Source organism: Vombatus ursinus, unplaced genomic scaffold (assembly GCF_900497805.2).
Source record: "Vombatus ursinus unplaced genomic scaffold, bare-nosed wombat genome assembly UNPS02015414.1, whole genome shotgun sequence".
Lineage (NCBI taxonomy): Eukaryota > Metazoa > Chordata > Mammalia > Diprotodontia > Vombatidae > Vombatus > Vombatus ursinus.
Genome location: NW_020955192.1, coordinates 766,726 through 788,897, shown reverse-complemented (window position 1 = coordinate 788,897; position 22,172 = coordinate 766,726). Strand labels below are relative to the sequence as shown.

General features: G+C 36.0%; 1 protein-coding gene and 1 pseudogene across 1 annotated transcript; one reads left to right on the top strand and one right to left on the bottom strand.

The window, feature by feature from the left end:
* The first annotated feature begins 9,116 nt into the window (after positions 1–9,116).
* LOC114032308 (olfactory receptor 8D1-like) lies at positions 9,117–17,393 on the top strand. The gene is made up of 2 exons (XM_027847558.1): positions 9,117–9,124; positions 16,460–17,393. Exons 1-2 carry the CDS (start codon positions 9,117–9,119, stop codon positions 17,391–17,393), a joined length of 942 nt encoding a protein of 313 aa, XP_027703359.1.
* LOC114032309 lies at positions 11,162–11,874 on the bottom strand (annotated as a pseudogene).
* Positions 17,394–22,172: the final 4,779 nt, after the last annotated feature.

The window sequence follows — 22,172 nt, the reverse complement described above, 5'->3', positions numbered from 1 at the left end:
AAATATTTTATAATGTCTACAGTAAGTTTAAATGGAATTTCTGTTTCTATATCATGTTGTTGGGGTTTGCTGGTAATATATAGAAATGCCAATGATTTACGTGGATTTATTTTATAACCTGCAACTTTGCTAAAGTTGTTTATTATTTCAAGTAGTTTTTTCCTTGATTCTCTGGCATTCTTTAAGTATAACATCATGTCATCTGCAAAGAGTGATAGCTTTGTTTCTTCTTTGCCTATTCTAATGTCTTCAATGTCTTTTTCTTCTCTTATTGCTAAAGCTAGTGTTTCCAGTACGATGTTGAATAACAGTGGTGATAATGGACATCCTTCTTTCACCCCTGATCTTATTGGAAATGCTTCTAGCTTGTCCCCATTGCATATTATGCTTGCTGAAGGTTTTAGATAGATGCTATTTATTATTTTAAGGAAGACTCCATTTATACCTATGCTCTCTAGTGTTTTTAATAAGAATGGGTGTTGTATTTTGGCAATAAGCTCTTTTTTCAAAGGCTAAATTTCCATTTCTAGCAGAAAGAAAGATTGACCAAAGCTAAATTTCCTTTCCTACCAGAAAGAGGGGTTGACCAGAGGCTTAATTCCCCTTTCTGGCAGCTGGAGAAAATTCAACCTAGATGGCCACATGAGGCCTTGAGGCTGCAAGTTTGTCATCCCTGGCCTAGAAGTTAAGTTACTCTTTTTAGTCTTAGTAGATAAGCTTGTTTTTTCCTCTTGAGCTATAGTCTAAATCAAGTAATGGAATCTTCTAAGGAAGGTGAGGGCAGGGGGAGGGAGACAGAAAATGACTGCTAGCTGCTGACCACAAGTTCCTCTTTCCCAGTATGATTCCTGGTTACAAAAGGCATCACCTGTAAGAAAAGGACTTTCTGGTATGATTAAGAAAGCCTGGGATATATGCTATCTAGTCAGGTGTCCTGCCTTGTCCAATTGTACTATGTTTAAAACAAATTTCTGTCATTTAAAAAAAAATCCTCTTTTTTGTTATAAAAATCAGCTCTGTAAATCACTCAGGGTCTCTGACCTTTGAGGAGTCAGGTGACCTGATTTGATATGCAAATGCTAATTAAATCATAGATGACTTACTAACTTTTCCCTCAGTTTCCTTATTATTTCAGATAATGAATTTTAACAACTCCTTCTTAAATATATAGATTTTGGCAAATTTCCAAGCCATTGTAATGATGATGGTTAAGGATAAGGGGGGAATCAAACACTTCTGTTTTCATTTTTGTTGCTTGGGTGGGGGCAAAGGGAAACATTAGAGGAAATGTAATTATCTGAAATGCTCGTTTTAGTGTTCTTTTTGGTTTTAATTTATTGATGAGACACCATGATACAGAATGAAGAGCCCTAGCTTTGGAATCAGGATTGATCTGAGTTTCAACTATTTTCACTTATTGCATATACAACCAAGGTCAACTATAGCCTCTCTGAACCTCAACTTATTCCTTAATAAAATGAGATGCATCATATTTCTGTTATCGATCAATTAATAAGCAGTTATAAAGGACTTGCCTTGTACCAGGCACTGCACTAAAGTCTAGGAGTACAAAGACAGAAATGAACAGTTCCTGTCCTCAAGGAAATTAAATTCTAATGGGGGAGTATATATATATATATATATATATATATATATACTGTCCCGAATATGAGTGGGAGGGCACTCATAGCTGGGGTAGGTGTGGTATTTGAACTGAGTCTCAAAGATTGCCAGGGGTTCCAAGAGGTAGTGATAAGGAAGGAGTGCATCCTGGGCCTTGAGGAATAGCCAGTACAGAGGTTTAGAGATGTGTTCAATCATGCAACTATGTGACTGGATTATTCAGTTAATGGAGAGGAGCAATCAACAACAACACTGGAAAAGAAGAAAGGAGCCAAGTTGTAAAGAGTTTTAACTGTCAAACAGAGACATTTATATTTGATCCCAGAGGTAATAAGGAGCCAGTGGAATTTATTGAGCAGAGGCAATTATATTCATAATTTAACCTCTGCTTTAGGAAAATTACTGTATATAAAATCATTATTGTGATGATTAAATCAAATTATATAATTACACAGACTGCTATATAAATGTCAGCTCTTAATGTTTAAATTTTATACACATGCATACATACGTGTATGTACATACCTATATATTCATATCCATATATATATATACATATATGCACGTATACATACAAATGTATCTAAACCTGTAACTATATAGATTAGATGGACAGATAGATAGATAGATGGAGAGAGAGAGAGAGAGAGATAGAGAGATAGATAGATAGATAGAAAAATATGAAGTACTGTTTGATAGTGGATGGAAAGTGGGCCTCAGAGTCAGGAAGCCCTGACTTCAATTCTTGATATCTGATACATGCATATGAGTCTCTAAACTTGTAGGCTGTTCTTCAGATAAGAAGAATACTGTTTATCATCGGGCATTTATGTCAAGACTTTAAAACTCAGTAGGATTTGCCAGAGCTTGTTCTTCTCTTGCATAACTTCCTGGAACTCGGGATTATCTTCTATACTATGATGAAAAATTGATGTAGGCTTTTTTAGTGTAAAATTATTCAAATAATTTTATATATATTTCCAATAATCCAAAGAAGTTTGTTTACTAATGCAATTTGGGCTTAAAACATTTTTTAAATAAATTTAATCCTTCTATATCAATCAAGAAACATTTATTAAACACTTACTATGTGTCAGACACTGTAAGTGCTGAAGATACAAAAAGGAGGCAAAAGAAAGCCCTAATCTCAAGGAATTTACATTTTAATGAGGGAGACCACATACAAACAAATATAAACAAAGCAACCTAGAAACTGGATAAATGGGAGATAATTAACTGAGGGAAGGCACTGGGAATGAGAAAGGTTGGGAAGGGCTTTCTGTAGAAGGTAGGACTTAATTGAGACTTAAAGGAAGCCAGAGTAGTCAGTAGGCATAATTTAAGAGGGACAGCATTCAAGGGATAGGGAACAGCCAGAGAAAATACCCAGAACTAAGAGATGGACTGTCTTGTTCATGGAACAGCTAGGAAGTCAGTCATTGAGATGAAGAGCATGTGTTTGAGGAGTAAGGTATAAAATCAGTATAAGGGCAGGAGTTGAAGAGAGAAAAAATTGTAAATCAAATATTGAACTCAGAGTGGAAGAAAGGGCAGTGACCTGGCAGTCTTTGGACAACAACTACCAATATTTTGATTGGGTGATAGATATGAATAGCATGAACCTCAAAGGAAGAAAGATTACTGAGTAAGAAAGGAAGGGGGAGAATCTGGAAGTGGTAATGGGGGAAATGGGGACCAACTCCCCTGCCTTGACCATTGAACTGAGGAGAATGAGTAAAGGTGCAGCTAGTACTGGAAAAGGGTAGACAAGGAGGCTATGTTGTCAGGGGAAAGCCAAATTTCAGGAAGAGCTAGCATATGGAAGGAGTGGGTGAGAAATAGATTTAAAAGGAAAAGAAGTTTGTTGCCTATGGTACAGGCATTCCAGAAGACACAGTAAAAATGCTAGGTGGAGTTAGGATGAAACTTTGGGGTGGAATGATTAAGGAGAATGGGAATGAGAAATTGAATGGTAGGGAATATGGAATGATGTTTGAATGATTATCTACTGGAGTGTAAAGTCACTGGGATGTGAAGAGCATGACAGGGGTGATAATGCTCATCGAGTGGAGGACATCACTCCTCTACCTTTAAAGGATAGGTACAGCAGAAGATGGGAGGCCTGAAGTTAAAAGGCACATAGAGTTATAAAAGAATTACACTTTAAACAATCTTGTTTTATTGAGTTATTGCTCTTTTCAGAGGAACAAGAAAGCTCTTGTAAACAAAAGAAATGTTAACATTACAGTAAAATAAAGTTATTGTTTTCCTGCTTCTCCATATCAAGTAATTATAGAAAGGTCTGAAATTTGAAGACATTGAAGATTAAAAAAAAGAAGAAATAACTTTGTAAGGCAATTCTTTCCACCTTTTTCTTTTTTTTAGTTCAATTCAAATATCCAGAATACCTCCTGTGTGAAGGACACTGTGTTAGGCACTGAAGAAAGATACAAAGTTTAAGACAGACATTATCCTTCAAACAAAAATAACTACTATATAAATACAGTAAAATTGTATATTATGTGACTTCCATACTAGTCTTCCCTAGTAAAAATCTATAGATTTGTTGACCATATCATAAACTGTATGTCTCTTTCTGTAACTTCACGTCTTTATCAGGAGGAAGGCAAGATGCTTTGGAGACATAGTTTGTCATTGTTTTGATGAGAGTTCACATATCTTTCAATGTTTTTTTTTCTTTATCATGGGGTTGCCCTTATATAAATGGTTCTACTTCACTCTACATCACTAAAATATTCCAAGAATTCTCTGAAATCATCTGTCATAATTTCAGTGCATTAATATTACATTACATTCATGTAATACAATTTCTTCAATTAACTGGTAGGCATTCCCCTTAAATTCTAGCTGTATGCTTTTCATTTTCTGTTCCTTAAGGAGTAGGAGTTTTGTTTTGCTTGTGATTATTGCCTCTACAATATTATTCTCCCCGGTCTTGTTAATCCCCTATTGTTTCCTTGTTGAAATTTCCTTGTTGTTTCTATGAAAAACCATTCCTGTGTCTATGTGTTCATGTTCAGCTCTCCTTTAACTGGTCAGACAAGCATGAGGTTTATTTGTTTCCCATTCACCATTCCCCCTTCCTCCATTACTGCACATATATGTAACTCTTCTCAGTTTTAAGAAAGAGAAAATTCTGCCCCATCTTCCTTCTTTTTGCACTAGTGTTTCCCCTTCTCTGTCAACTCTTTAAACACTCAGAAGAGAACCTGTCTATCCCGATCCTGTATTTTTTTATATAACTCCACCAAAACTCTTAGAGAAAATAAAAGTTGTAAAGAGACACTTGTTGTTTCTCCCTCATTAAAATGTTAACAATAAATCATCATACAATCCCTGAAAACTGTTCCAAGAAATTTACATTGTCAGGTTTCTCTTGATTCTTGGTTTTGCATTTTGAAGTTCCTACTTAACCCTGGTCTTTTCATTAGGAATTCTTGAAAGTGTTCTATTCCATTAAAGGTCATTTTCCCTTGGTAAACTGATACTTAGGTTTGTAGTCTTGTTTATAAAGTTTTTATTTTGTTTTGTTTCGTAATATTGTATTCAGTGATTTCCTCTCATTTACATTAGAACCTTTTAAGTCTTGGGTGATCCTGACTGTGGTTCTTGGGAGTTCTTGAATACTTAAATGCCTTCTTCCTGGCTTCTTACATTACTTTTTCATTAGAAAGTGTTAGATTTTGGCTATGGTGTTTCTCTTCCTTTTCCCTTTGATGCTTCCTTCAAGAAGGTAATTGGTGGATTCTTTCTTCCTTCACTTTGCCTTCTGGTTCAAATAGATTTGAGCAGTTTAAATTTATGATTTTTTGAGTTGTAGTGTCCAGGATTTTTAAATTTTAATCATAGCTTTCAGGGACTCCAATGATTCTTGAATCCTTAATCTATTTTCAGGAGTGTGCTGGAACAAGTCAATTATTAAATTTTTGGTGTGAGCAATTTATACTTCAGAAATCCTCAGTCAATACAAACCAAGCGTTAATTCACTATTTAATTGAAGTGTTAATAAGATTAAGCTTAAATATGTGAATACATACATTTTTCCTCCAGAGAGCCCAGTTGTTGAACATTTACCAGTATACTCTTGTATCACTCTACAAACATTACCTGAATGCTGAAGTACAATAGAAGGCTCAGGAAATTAAGTTGTCACCAGCCTGTAGATCTGGGGCCTCTGGGCAAAAATATTCTTCCTCTACCTCCTTCTCCTCCTCCTCCTCCTCTTCTACCACCACCACCACCACCACCTCTTTCTCTCCTGCCACTACTAACACCACCACCACCATCACTACCACTACTATTACTGCTACTACTCCTACTACTCCTACTTCTACTGCTACTACTCCTACTACTCCTACTGCTACTGCTACTACTACTATTACTACTACTACTACTACACTACTAATGATAACAACTAGTATTTATATAGAACATCAAAGTATGCAAAGTACTTCACATCTATATCATTTAAGGTTCACAACACTACTGCCTATTTTACAGGTCAGTTCTTTTCCATATAAGATACCTTACATTTTCTTCTATTTTTTTAAACTCTTGGTTTTGTTTTAATTTTTCTTGTTGTCTTATGGAGTCATTGGCTTCTGTTTGGCATATTTTAATTTCCAGAGAGTCTACTACTTGGGTAATGTTTATAACTTTCCTTTCTAAACTATTTATTCTCCTAATTATCTTCCGCAGAATTTTTATTTCTTTTTTTATCTCACTTCATTTTTTCTAGATATTTGTGTAGTCCTTTTGGAAAACCTTCTTTTCATCTTTGACTCTCTGTTTATAGTGGTTATGGAGTTACTTTCTCCTACTAAACTTGATTTTGGGTATCTCTAGATATACAATTCTTTACAATGGTCAGTATCTTCTGTTTAGTCATGTCTCCATATTTAGTATCACCTGAAATTTCATCATCACCCAGAATGAAGCAGGTTTTGATACTCTATACCTTCTCAACTCACCCTTGGTTGTCTCTTCTCTCTGATTGGAGGGCTGGAGCACAGAGGACTAAATTCATCTCAAAGCCTTCTTTTATTGAGGGCTCACAACCTTCCTGGTAACTCCACTTTCCGTATGCAGTTCTACTTGTTTTTGACTCCATGGAACAACATATACTCACCATTTTTCAGCTTCCTTTTGTGTGTTGTCTTCCCTGTTAGACTGTAAGATGCTCAAGGACAGGGACTTTCTCTTTTCTTATTATATCCCCAGCACTTAGCACACTGACTGGCACACAGTAGATGCTTAATAAATCTTTATGGAATTGAATTATATTAGTTTCTGAACAGAAGCTTTTTTTTGACAGATCTGGACTCTGTTTTCTACTACACTTTTGAGTGTGTGGAAGGCCCTGTTTAACCTGGGTCATCTGGGTACCTTCTTGGGTTAGGACTTCCTGGATCTTTGAGGCTCAGATAGTTGGAGCTTCAGGGCCATCTCAGAACAAATTATGATTAAACTCACAACCTTGTGGTTCTAAGTCCTTGTTCTGAATACAATCATGCTTATACTAGTTATAGTTGTTCTTGTTGTCTTCCAGGGGGCCTGGTGTAATTTTTTAACAACTCTGATGCCTTTTCAGGGGAGCTTCAACTTTAATTTTTTGAAAGATACAAACCATTGTAGGTTACACATGCCTCCAGACAGCCTCTAGTCATACTCTGGGTAGTTGGGTTCTTTGCCACTGCTGACACTGCCTTTGGTTAGTTGCCTCCTTTCCTATTGCCTGCAGGCACTAGGCAAGCTTCTTGTCCTGGAGTAGGACAAGTCCCTTTTCTAGGCTTATTGGATTTCTTTATCATTATTTGACTTAGTACAATTTTTATATTTTTGTTGGGGTAGCATCTGCTTCTTTCCAGGAGGTCATCTCAAACAGAAATCAATATAAGTAGCTGATTTTTAACGTTACTTGTAGTTAGAGTTTCACAGGGATCTCTAGTTGTCCTTTGTGAATGACAAAATATTTTGGGTTAGGATTCATTAAAATATATTTATGTGAACAACATTCAAATCTAATTCAATTTCTTATTAATATTATATTCTCAGCTATATCTTCAAGCATTTAACTACCTGGGAGAAGTTTCACCTAGTATGTCTTGGTTTACTCAAGCTCCTTTTCCCTTCTCAAACAGCAAAAGTGAGAAAAATGAAATTAAATGTTAAAGCTTCAATATTTAAATTGTTTTTACTATGAAAATAAAACAAAAAGATGATGCTTAGAACTGAATCACTTGGCTTTTTCCATATCTTTTTTTTCTCCTAGTTCAAAATGTTTATATCTTTTAAAAACCAGCATCCTCTTAAATATTCAGTTGGACTGTATACATTCAAACCCTAGTATGATCTTCCCTGGACAAGTCATTTAACCTGTTTGCCTTAGGGGATAATGACAGTTCCTACCTTGCCTGGTTGTTGTGAATATCAAATGAGATAATATCTTAGCACAGAGCCTGGCTGTAGTAGGTGCTATGTAAATGTGTATTCCTTTCCCCCTTTGCTTGTGGCTTTGGACTTCTAAAAACTGACTTAGTTTGACCACCACAGCTTCTAAGCCTCCAGTTATAGTGCCCTTTCACCCCACACATATAAGCAAAAGTTGGCTTTATTTTGATGTGTCGCTTTGTCAGCCTGCTGCTTATTTTCCTTTTTGCATTAAGTTTTATGAGTTTGGAGATATTTCCTCAGCTGTGTTTCCAGCCTAAAGAATAAAGTCTTTCATTACAATATTTTAAGATAACGTCTATTGCATGTTATCTGCTTCCCTTCTGAGTGTGGAGATGAAAATGGGAAGGATTCCACTTAATCTCAACCTTAAGATGGATATTCAGATGTGAAACAAAGTCACTTAAATTTTGATGCACTTGCTCCCCTAATTTTTAGGGTGAGCATCATTTAACTCCCTAAAGACCTTAGCAGGAAAAAAAGGATTTCTTACTGGTTCCTATTGTCTTTGAGATGACCAGGAGTGAAATAGAAAAACAAACAAACAAACAAAAAAACTAAACCAATAACAACAACAAAAATAAACCTACACCAAAAAGTCATGCATCCTGGTTGTTCACAAATTGGGTTAGAAATAGGGAAAATTCAAGGTTGGATTCACATTTATCACCTTCCTGCCTAGTCAATGAAAGTTTAGATTCATGATTAAAAAAAATTAATATATAAATTGCTGTCTTTGCTGACAGTGATTTGTTTTTAATTCAGATAAAAAAGGAACAATCATTTTCATTTGGAATCTTTATTGTTTTCTGAATCCCTGTTTACCTTGGTAACTTTTAGTAAAGTTAAATTTCCATTAGAATTTGCCTTAAATCTTATTGTTTCACCTGTAATAACCATTTCACTTGTCTTTTTTAAAAATTATGCAATATATTCATTGGATATTTTGTCATGGCTTTTACTGGAGATTGAGAAAGGGGGAGTAGGCAATAGACAAAGTGCGTTTAGGGGGCAGAGCCAAGATGGAGGAGTAAAAGCAGTGACTTGCTTGATCTCTCCCCCAAACCCTTCAAAATACCTGTAAAAACGGCTCTAAACAAATTCAAAAGCAGCAGAACCCACAAAAAAACAGAGTGAAATGAATTACCAGCCCAAGACAGCCTGGATGTCTTGGAAAAGTAACAGAAAAGTGTATCGTGCAAGGGTGGGAGAGGAACGCAGTTCAGTACAGGTGCGCAGGCAAAACAGGGCTCTGTGAACCTGGAGCAGGCCTCAGAGGACTGAATAATGGGCAGCTGTGCTGGTTTCCAGACTTCCCAATCCACAAATATCATTATTGCCTTGATATTTTAGAACCAGAGGCAAAATAGAAATTGAAAGAATCCATTGATCACCTCCTGAAAGAGATCCCCAGAGGAAAACTCCTAGGAATGTTGTAGCCAAATTCCAGAATTCCCAGGTCAAGGAGAAAATATTGCAAGCAGCCAGAAAGAAACAATTCAAGTACTGTGGAAACACAATCAGGATAACACAAGATTTAGCAGTTTCTACATTAAGGGACTGGAGGGCATGGAATATAATATTCCAGAGGTCAAAGGAGACAGGATTACAAGCAAGAATCACTTACACAACAAAACAGAATATAATACTTCAGGGGGAAAAATGGTCTTTCAGTGAAATAGGGGACTTTCAATCATTCTTGTTGAAAAGACCAAAGTTGAATAGAAAATTTGACTTTCAAATACAAGACTCAAGTGAAACATGAAGAGATAAACAGGAAAGGGAAATCTTAAGAGACCTATTAAGGTTGAACTGCTTACATTCCTGCATGGAAAGATGATATTTATAACTCATGAGACCTTTGTCAGTATTAGGGTAGTTGGAGGGGAAAAATTATACGTATGTAGGTATAGATAGATAGATGGATAGATAGATAGATAGATAGATAGATAGATAGATAGGTAGATAGATAGATAGATAGATAGATTAAAAAAAGATAGAGAGAGAGAGGACACAGGGTGAGTTGAAGGTGAAGGGGTGATATCTGGAGAATAAAATTAAGGGGTGAGAGAATTATATTGGGATAAGGAGAAAGGGAGAGGTAGAATGGGGTAAATTATCTCACATAAAAGACAAGAAAAAAACTTTTAAAGTGGAGGGGAAATGGGGGAAGGTAAGAGGGAATGAGTGAATCTTATTCTCATAGGATTTGGCTTAAGGAGGGAATAACATATACACTCAATTGAGTAAGGAAATCTATCTTACCCTACAGGAAAATGGCGGGGGGGTGAGGGTGTCGAGAAGAGAGCAGGGGCATGATAGAGGGGAGGGCAAATTGGGGGAGGGGTTAATCAGAAGCAAACACTTCTGAGGAGGGACAGAGTCAAAAGAGAGAATAGAATAAATGGTGGGTGGGTGAGGATGAAGGGAAATATAGTTAGTTTTTCACAATATGACTACTATGGAAGTGTTTTGCATAAGTATACATGTATAACCTATATGGGGTTGCTTGTCTTTTCAATGAGAATAGGTGGGGAGGGAGGAAGGAAGAAAATTTGGAACCCAAAGTTTTAAAAACACATATTAAAAAAAAATAGTTTTCACATGCATCTGGGAAATTAGAAATACAGGAAATGGGGAATAGAAATCTATCCTGCCCTACAGAAAAATAGAAAGGGAAGGGGATAAGAGAAGGCGGGGAAGAGATAGAAGGGAGGGCGCATTAGGGGAATAGGTATTCAGAATGCATGCCATCTTGAGTTGGGGGAAGGGATGAGATGGGTAGAAAATTTGGAACTCAAAATCTTGCAGAAGTGAATGTTGAAAACTAAAAATAAATAATTTTTTCAAAAAAAGGAGTTTAAAAAACATGCCCATAATTTTCTCTTTAAAAAAGGAGGTGGAGGATATTTTGTTATCTCTCACCAGTGGGGGAGAGGCAAGGGAAGGGAGGAAAGGATTGAAAGATCATGAGTCAAGTCATAGCCAAAACCATGTTCTAGCCCTCAGGAGATTTTCTTTTTTTCCCCTCTTTTTTTTTAATGCAATCTCCCCAAACTATCACTTTTTAATCTTTGCCAGACTGGGCTTCATCTTCAGACCCTTCATCCCCAGACTTTTCTGATCAAGAGCTGGCAGACTTTTTCTTTTCTGGGGAGCTTTCTGGTGCCTCATCCTCATCTTTGGGGGAAGGAGTCTTTTCTTTTGATGCCTTTGATGCTGTGGGACCTTTGCCTTTCACTGGACTTGTTGTCACTGTAGCCTTTAGCCTAAGTTTGGGTACTTTCTTTTCTTTCTTTTCAGGTTTAGATTTCTTCACGATCTTTTGGTTTTTGTTTTTTGAACTTCCATAATCACTATCATCATCATCTTCCACTAGGAAGTCTTCATCACTGCCAGAATTCTCTTGGAATAATGCCTCTTCTCCCTCTTCTTGTTCTTCTTCAGTGCCCATGTCTTCCATGATCATTCCTCTCTGCTTGGAAGCTGCTTTTGATGCTGCCTGATGCTGTTGGTGAACATTTTTGTGACCTTTTTCATCTTCACTAACCTCTGGTAAGTGTGAATCATCCTTCTTGGTCTTCACATCTTTTTCTTCAGAGTCCTCACTATCTTCCCGTGAATTTTCACAGATTGCCTCTTGTTTTTAGCCTCTCAGGGTGATGATCAGATTTTCATAGCTGGAGGGGCTGAATCTCTTCCATAATCTTCATCTGCATCATCAAATTCCTGAAACTGTTAATGATCGATCACCTTCCTGTTTCTGATGGGCTGGGACATGTTTTCAGCCAATACCGGACCTCCAGTGAAGCTGAGACCAGGTCCCGCTACCCCCCACCCCTGAACTGATTTGGCCAACAAGGCCAAGGCTGTAAAAATGAACATAACTTTTGACCCAGAAATAGCACTTCTAGGGCTGTATCCTAAAGAGATCATACAAATGGGAAAAGGACCCACATGTGCAAAAACATTTATAGCAGCTCTTTTTGTCATGGCAAAGAATTGGGGAATGGCTGAACAAGTTGTGGTATATGAATGTAACGGAATACTATCGTGCTATAAGAAACGATGAGCAGGCAGACTTCAGAAAAACCTAGAAAGACTTGTATGGACTGATGCTGAGGGAAGGGAGCAGAAACAGGAGAACATTGTACATGGTAATAACTGCATTGTACGATGACTAATAATGATAGACTTCGCCCTTCTCAGCAATGCAAGGATCTAAGACATCTCCAAGAGTCTCATGATGGAAAATGCTATCCACATCCATAGCAAGAATTATGGAGTTTGAATGTAGATCAAAGCATAGTATTTGCTCTTTTTTTTTCCCTTCTGTTTTGTTTTGTTTCCTTTCTTGTGGTTTCTCCTATTGGTTCTAATTCTTCCTTCTAACATGACTAATGTGAAAATATGTTTAATAGGAATGTATATGTAGAGCCTATATCAGATGGCATGCCATCTTGGGAAGGGAGGAGGGGAGAAAGGAGGAGAAAAATTAAAAACTCAAAAGCATATAGAAGTGATTGTTGAAATTTAAAAATAAATTAATAAAAAATTTGAGAAATTACAATGGAAAGGAATGAAGTTGTTTTCAATCCCTGAAATCATACCCTATTCACATGACCAGGAAGATTTGTCAGACATTCAAGAAGGGATGGACTAGAAAATGTTTACAAGCAAAATAATGAAAACTTAAGCATCATGGAGTAAGACCTGGCAAGAACTTTAAAGATGATGTCATACAATCCCTTCATTTTAAGAGTTAAAATAACTGAGCCTCAAAGAAGTGGGAGTGACTTGTTTATGGGCACACATCTAAATTAGTAGAACACACAGGATTTGAACCCATGACCTTTGAATCTAAATCTGTTTCTTTCTACAGTATCATATTGCCTCCCGATTTAAATGGTTTTAAGATCCCTCCATTATTTCTTTCTAGAATATATCTGTCCCCGAGGTTGAGAGATTCTGGAGGGATTGGTACATTACTACTTTTCTAATCAGGTCCCCGAGCTCTAAGATTGTGAAATGCAAATATGAATGTCATATTATTCCCCCCGCTTCCCTGGGGTCATTAAAAGTAAATTGCCTGATTCTATCTTCTGACCCTAGGAGCTTATAAAACCATATCCACATGGATTTCAGTTTATTTTTTAAGGACAGTAAACAGCTCACACCAATGATTTTGGAGAATTAGAAAGTGATAGGGCAGGATCTCCTTATGTGTGAAGTACAGGCAGAGACTACACCAATCATCCTTTTAGAGGAAGCAGGGTAAGTGTCTGGATTCCTCTTTTACTATCATTATCATAAAGGATTCAGGCTTGGGCTTTAGACTGTGTTGATTCTGATCAACTTTCAGGATGTCAGTTCCTTATTAGGACAGAGCAAGGAGATCTTCCCTTGGGCATTTGGGCTTTGATATTTCACCACTATTTAAATCTTCACTGATTATTAAATGACTGTATGAGGCACCAGACCTCCTGACTTTCCTTGTTCACACAGTTTGCTTGACACTTTAAAATCCAAGATTAACTAGGCCAGATGCCTAATTAGCTCCCTTTTCCTTCTGTCACTTCCATTGTAATTCTATGCTTATTTTACTCCTCTGAACCATAGGCCTCTACACATCCAAGGCAATAGGAGTGGGTGTTTTGATATTTATTTCCTAAAAATGTAATTCTCTATTTTGTATTCAATGTACTTTGACATATTTTAACATATCTACAAATTTAGAAATAATGTGTCAGAAGAAGACAATTAGAAGCACAAATAATGGAAAATTTCTAATCCCAAACTAGAATACTTGCTAATCTAGTCTATCTAGGTGCCATTTCCCAGATCTTGTTTAGATCATTATATCTTGAGCAAAGGAACCCTATGCATAGTGACCATTTGACCAAAGGCTTTGAAATAGCATTATGCTAATTTTGGCATTTTTATACCACAACCTTCTAGACTGAGCTCACTAGTTAAATCTAAAATTCAAGGTTTACTCTGAAACAACCAGGAAAACCCTCTTTATTAATAATTGCTTTCTAACTCCTACCTCCTTCCATATTCCTCACTATAAGGAAAACAACAACAACAACAATATAAAACTGATAGAAATTGTTTTGTTGTTTGTGGTTCAGTCATTGCAATGATGTCTGACTCTTTGTGACCCAATTTGGAGTTTTCTTGGCAAAGACACAGAAGTGGTTAGCCATTTCCTTCTCCAGTTCATTTTACACATGAGGAACTGGGGCAAACAGGGTTGTGTGACTTGTTCAGGGTCACACAGCTAGTAAGTGTCTGAGGTCAGAATTGAAGTCAGGAAGATTCATTTTCCCTACTTCAGTCCTGGTACTCTATGCACTGTGCCACCTATTCAGAAATTGCTTTGCCAATACATAAAAAAAAAATTCAACCAAACATATTGTATTCTCTCTCTCTCTCTCTCTCTCTTTTTCTCTCTCTCTATCTCTCTATCTCTCTCTCTCATTTTGATTTGCATTTCTCTAATCAATAGTGATTTAGAGCATTTTTTCATGACTTTATCTGGAAATTGTCTGTCCTTTATCTGGGAACTGTCTGTCCATGTTCTTTGATCATTTATCAATTGGGGAATGAGTTGTATTCTTATAAATTTGATTTAATTCCCTAATGAGACCCTTATTAGGGACACTGGTTGTAAAAATTCTTTCCCAGTTTTCAGCTTCCCTCTGAATTTTGGTTGCATTGACTTTGTTTGTGCAAAACCTTTTCAATTTAATGTAATCAAAAGTGATGAAGTAACTGTAGGTAAAAATGAAAACAATATGTATTGAGGCAAGGGAGAGAAGAAAGAATAAAATATTATGATTTGTGATAAGAATTTCATGGTTTTGGACCATGGAAGTTGAACTAGTGTAGGTAATAATGAAATCAAGTGTGTTGCAATCTCTGGGTGTCACTAAGGAAGAGTGAAAGTACAATCATGGGTTCTGAGAAGGATGATGAAATAGTGTTTGAAGGGACATGAACATATATGGGAAGCTCCAAAGTCTGAATGTCAAGGTAGGGGTGGGAATGATGATTGCAAATTGGGTGATGAATTCCTTGAAAAAGAAAATTTATCTTGGGGTAAGCAGACAATGGTAGACAGGATCTTGATCTGGGTGGTATCAATGAGAATAGAGTGTCAAAGGAGAGATGCCTAAGTTGCAGTTGAAGAAAAGGGATTTGGAATTAGCAATGAAGAGCAAAGAGTTTGCTTTCTTTGTCTTTGTCCAGATGAGTTGGTTGAGCATAATAATTTGTGTTCAATACTAGAGAAAGTAGTCAGTTTGTGGCAATATCTTCTAGTCCAAAACAGATTATGCATGTTCAGGTTCATCTTTTGAAGTGGCTGTGCTGAGTAGTGCCTCACAGTAATGACTGGAAAGAGAAATTCTGACAGCTTATACTAAAAAATTACCTGAGGCTTTTCTGTAATTATTCCCCTACTGCCCTTACTGAACCCCAATCTTATCTTAAATAAACAAAAGGAAGTGATACTGCCCCTTCCTTTCTTTTCCACATGCCCTGACACTTATTATAAGATCATATTCCAAACTTTTCTTTTCATTATCTTCCATTGTCTGCCCTTGCTTCCATATTTTGTATATATTTTAAAAATCTGTATGGATTGCAAAGGCTTCTGTATAATCACATCAGTTGCTCTAGAGAATTCACTTTTCTCCCTTCCTTCATCATATTTCTTTCTTAGTGTCCTTAGAATTTTAATATAGAGAATTTACCATTATTTTTGTTGATACCCTTAGACTTTTAGGCCATTCTATGTGTTCTTTTTGTGAAACTTTTAAAAAATCTCTTTTCTCCAAATGTGGGATACCTAAGTATAGGACTTTTCTCTCTTCTACTACATCATTATGATGGAATAGACATTTCCTTAAGGAATTCCTGTAATTTCCACCCCTCCAACCAGTTCCTATCTGTTCAAAAGAATTGTATTAGAATAGAATTTCTCCTTGCTGATTCTCTCTTTGAGATTCTGTGATTCTATGAACTCTGAACTTGTTAAGCATTTTATTTTCCGTAGGTGTCAGAATAAAATAAGGGGGATGTGATTCATAGGCACATTAAGAATTAAAGAATTTAACTGAACCAGGGAAGTGAGACAGCACTTTAAATAACTAAGATTTTTCTTTCAGTATAGCATCCTTTATCTCATATCTTCCATGGTATCTTAGAGATATAGAGATACTTCTTGACCTGGGGAAAAACAACATCAAAAATATCCTACATGCTGTTTTGCCTGTATACTTTTCTTATGGGCAAGGTGAAATCAGATCATTTCTAACGTGACTCTTCTCTCTCATCCCTACAGATCTCTCTAGAGGAGAATGACTACAGGAAATTACTCCACTGAGATTGAGTTTGTTCTTGTGGGGTTAACAAATCAGCCAGAGCTCCAGTTTCCTTTCTTCTTCCTATTCTTGTGTATCTATGTCATCACAGTTGTGGGGAATATGGGCATGATGCTATTAATTGTTGCCAGTCCTCCACTTCATACGCCCATGTACTATTTCCTCAGTACTTTGTCCTTTGTAGATTTCTGCTATTCCTCTACCATTACCCCTAAAATGTTGGTGAACTTCTTAGGGAAGAAGAATACTATCCCTTATTTCAAATGTATGGCCCAGCTTTTTTTCTTTGCGGTCTTTGCTGTTGCAGAAGGATACCTTCTTACAGTGATGGCTTATGATCGCTATGTTGCTATTTGTAACCCACTGCTTTATAATGTGATCATGTCCTATCAGGTCTGCTCATTGATGGTGGCAGCTGCCTTCACTTTGGGCTTTATCTCAGCCCTGATCCACACAAGCTTCATGATGAAACTCTCTTTCTGCAAATCCCACATCATCAGCCATTACTTTTGTGATGTACTTCCCCTACTCAATCTCTCCTGCTCAAGCACCCAAATCAATGAGTTACTGCTTCATGTCATTGCTGGATTTAATACCTTAGTGCCCACCTTGGCAGTTCTTATATCTTATGTTTGCATCCTTGCCAGCATTCTCCGCATCCGCTCTACAGAAGGAAGGACCAAAGCCTTTGGCACTTGTAGCGCCCACCTCATGGCTGTGGTTCTCTTTTTTGGATCAATCACATTCATGTATTTCAAACCACCTTCTAGTAAGTCTATGGAACAAGAGAAGGTATCTTCACTATTTTATACAACTGTGATTCCTATGCTGAATCCCTTGATCTACAGTCTGAGGAATAAGGATGTAAAAAAAGCATTGAGGAAAGCTCTTAGAGGAAGGGAGTTTTGAGAAATGGTTTTTACTATTAGAGACAATAACTGGATGGAAAAGTGGACCTTCTGGGTTTGTATTTCCTTACTTTCCTATAATAATAACTTGTCTTCTGACAATATTTCTGTTTTCTCAAATGTTTTCTGATCCATTGTGTCAGTTTAGATTTACAATATACTTTACTGGAAGAATTATTACTTTTATTATTTTTTAGGCAGTTGAGGTTAAGTGACTTGTCCAGGGTCACAGAGCTACTAAGTGTCAAGTATTTGGTCTGAGGCCAGATTGGAACTCAGGTCCTCCTGACTTCAGGGCCAGTCCTCTGTCCACTGCACCACATAGCTGCCCTCTCCTATTTCTTAAAATAGGTGAAGTGAGGCTCCCAAAACTTCTGGAACCTGTTGAAGTTCACATAATAAAATAATAAGAGTTGAGCTGGAATTCACTTTTCCATTGCATCATCGTCATCATCATTATCACCATCATCAACAATTTCATCATCAACAATATGTTTTTACCAAGTCAATACTATATATAAGGTACCTAGGTTTTAGTGGGAAGAGAAAATACAAAGAAAAATAAAACAGAAAACTATCTTCAAGAAATTAATAATTTATTCAGGGAGTCAAAGTGCAAAGAGGGAAAATATTAAATAGATTTTTATATGAAATTTTACATGTGTTCCTTAGATATTAGGAAAACAAATTTCAAAAGGCTCATTGAGAATTACCACATCTCTAAGGTGGAAGGGACCTCAGAGACCACATATCCAATACAGAATTGAAAAAAATATTCACCTTTAGAACATATTCAGCAAGTTAGTCACCCAACCTTTACTTAAAGGCATCCAGTGAGGAATAACTCACAACTTATTTAGGTAATCCCTAATTCTTCTGTACAGCTGTAATTATTAGAAATATTTTTTCTTGTATCAAGCCTAAATTTGCCACTTTACAACTTTTACCTATGTCTCCTACTTCCTCCCTATGGACAGATAGAACAACATATGAGAGTCCTTTATATTTGAAGATTGCTATCATGTCCCCTTGAAGTCTTTTCTTCTTCAGGCTAGACATGCTGAGTTTCTTAAATGTATCCTCATACATTATTAAATAGGAAGGGATAAAGCTAAGATCACAGAGTGCAGTAAGCTGTTTTGTTGAGAATTCCCAACATATCTCTCTAAACAACTTTAAAAAACACATCTAAATGAATTCTGAATAGGATAACCAACAAAAAAATCACAGTCATTTTTTTTCTAGTTAAAGGTGACCAGGCAAATGGTGTCTTTGAATCCCTGGCTAAAACTAAAATAGCTTTGGAAGAAATCTCCAAAACATTAAATAAATAAATAAATAAATGAAAATGAAAAAATTAAAAAAAAAATCTCCAGCCCACCTAGAAAGTTTCACTTGATATGTGATCTGACTAAGCCACCACCTCCTGAATCACTGACAACTCTTAGAAAATTAAAAGGGCAAGGTGACGTAGAATACAGGATTTAATGCCATAAGAAGAGAGGGTCATTTCTATATACTTGAAACTGAGAAGGATTACAGGCAGAGGAAAGTAGATGAGAAAATCTACCTGAGTAATGATCACATGATCCTAAATAAAACAAAAGTACTGAAGAATATTACAGCCAGAAATATTAAATAGTGCCTCTATATAAATGGCTGAGGTTATAGAGTTGTCTGGGGTGGCGTGGAGAAATTGTTCACTGGTAGATATTTTTTTTTTATGGACTCTAATATTGGCTCTATTTGTTTCCATTAATATGTAAGTTGACCTTTTTCTTCGACATCTGTGAGCCTTTGAGGTAAAGTGTCCAGAATGAGGGATGTGAAAACCCTGCTGCCTTATTTATGTATCAGGACACATTCAGAAGAGATAGATCAGGACAACAGAGACACCAAAGACCTGACCATGTGAAAACTGATGGAAGGAACTAAGTATGTTACAGAAAAGGAGACTTGGGGGAGGAGGGGAGGAAAAGGGAATTCAATAAGCATTACACCTATCCTCAAGTATATGAAAAAGCTGATATATGAAAGAAGAGTTGTCTTCAGACAACAGAAATGGAAATAATTGGTGAAACTACAGAAATAAAAAAAAACATTTAAACTCAAGATAAAAGAAAATCCACTAATAATTCAAGATATCCTAAAATATAATGGACTACCTCAGGAAGTCAGGCTTCCCAATCAATGGAGATCTTGAGGTGGAAGCTGAGCTTCAATATCTATGGGTTTTTGTAGACATTACATGATTTCTAGGGTCTATTCCAACTCTGAGAGTCTGTGATTTGATGAAGTAGCGAATGTTCCATTATTTTGTTATTTGCATGTTCTATTCAACTAACTTTCACTATTAAATTGTTATTCCTGTGCATTTTTTTTCTTTCGCACACTTTGCTTTTAGTGGTTTATATCTTTACCTACTTAGATCTCTTTTTACCCTCAAATAAAACATATATGTGGATGCTTAAGAATGTATATATATCTATATCTATCTATCTATCTATATATATGTATCTATGTATCTATATATACACACACACACACACGTATATATATATATATATACATACATATATATATATATGTACTTTATCAAATCAAAAACTGGGTGGGTAGAAAGCTGTGTTTCTTTTGGCAGTCTGCCTGGCAAATACTAGGCAGATTGTATAGATTTTATTTTGTGGAAAAGGAGGGAGGGAGAAAATGAGAGAGAAAGAGAAGGACTAATGCATGAAGAGAGAGCAGAAGGAAAAAGGCATTAAGAAGGCAAGAAATGTGATCTTCATTATACATGTGAAATCATGAAAAACATTTCCATATTATCCATGTTATAAAAAAAGGAGGAAAAATTTAAAAAGTGAAAACTTACGCTTCAATCTGCACTCAGACTTCATCAGTTCTCTCTCTCTGGAAGTGGATGGTATTTTTTTCCTCATGAGTCCGTTGGAATTATCTTGGATCATTTTATTGATCAGAATAATTGAGTCATTCACAATTGATCAGTGTAAAATATTACTGTTACTGTATACAACGTTCTCCTAGTTCTGTTTACTTCATTTTATATCAGTCCATATAAATCTTCACAGATTATTTTTGAAACAATCCTGCTCAGCATTTCTTATACACAATATTATTCCATCATAATCATATACTACAACTTGTTCAGCTATTATTTTATTGATTAGCTTCCCCTCAATTTCCAGTTTTGTTACCACAAAATGAGTTGCTGTAAATATTTTCATGACTGTAGGTCTTTTTTTTCCCTTTTTCTTTTCTCTCTTTGGAATGCAAACCATTTTGTGTCATTCCTGGGTCAAAGGGAATGTACAGTTTTACAACCCTTTAGGTCTAATTCCAATTGATCTCCAAGATGGTTGGAGCAGTTCACAAATCCACCAACAGTGCATTAGTGCCCCATTTTTCCACATTCCCTCCAGCATTTATCATTTTCCTTTTTCTGTTGTGTTAGTTAATCTAATAGAGGTGAGGTGGTACCTCGAATTTGTTTTAATTTGCATTTCTCTGATCAGGAGTGATTTGGAACACTTTTTATGATTGTAGATAGCTTTGATTTCTTCTATAAAATACATATTTATATCCTTTGACCATTTATGAATTGTAGAACGACTTGTATTTTTTTATATATTTGACTCAGTTCCCTATATGTTTCAGAAATGAGACCATTATCAGAGAAATATACTGGAACTTTTCCCTCTGAGTTTCCTGCTTCCCTTATAATTTTGCCTGTGTTAGATCCTTTTTAATTTGATGTACTCAAAATTATCCATTTTATGCCTTATGATTTTCTACATCTCTTGTTTGATCATAAATTCTTCCCTTATCTATAAATTCAACAAGTAAAATTTTTCATGTTCCCTTAATTTGCTTATGATATCATCCTTTATGTCTAATCATATACCCATTTTGACCTTATCTTGGTATGTGGTATGAGATGTTGGTCTATACCTAGTTTCTGCCAAACTGCTTTCCAATTTTGCAGCAATTTTTGTCAAATAATGAGATTTTGTCCCAAAAGCTTAGATTTTTATGTTTCTCAAGTACTAGATTACTATGATCTTTACTACGCTGTATTGCATATCTAATCTATTCCACTTAGACACTACTCTTCTTCTCAGCCAATACTAGATTGTTTTTATGAATTTTACTTTTTAATATAGTTTGAAATCTACTACTGCTAGTCCATTGCCTTCCTTCACATGTTTTTTTCATTGATTCCCTTGATATTCTTGGCCTTTTGTTATTCTACATGAATTTTATTATATTTTTCTAGCTCTATAAAGTAATACTTTGTCAGTTTGATTGGTATAGTCCTAAACATGTAAATTAATTTGAGTAGAATTCTCATTTTTATTGTATTAGTTAGGCCTGGTTGTCATTATTGTTCAGTTATTCAGTCATGTCTGACTCTTTGTGACCTCATGTGAGGGATTCTTGGCAAAGATACTAGAGTGTTTTGCCATTTCTTTCTCCAGTGGCTTGAGGCAAATAGAGTTTAAGTGACTTGCCCAGAGTCATATAGCTAGTGTGGTCTGAGACCAGATTTTAATTTATAAGTTCCTGATTCCAAGCCCAGCTCTCTATCTACTGAGCCACCTAGCTGCCTCAATGCTTGGCCTACCCACGAGCAATGGTTATTTCTCCAGTTATTTAAATACTGTCTTTATTCATGTGAAAAGTGATTTGTAATTGTGATTACATAGTTCTTGGGTTTGTTTTGGCAGGTAGATTCTCAAGTATTTTATTTTGTCTGCAGTGA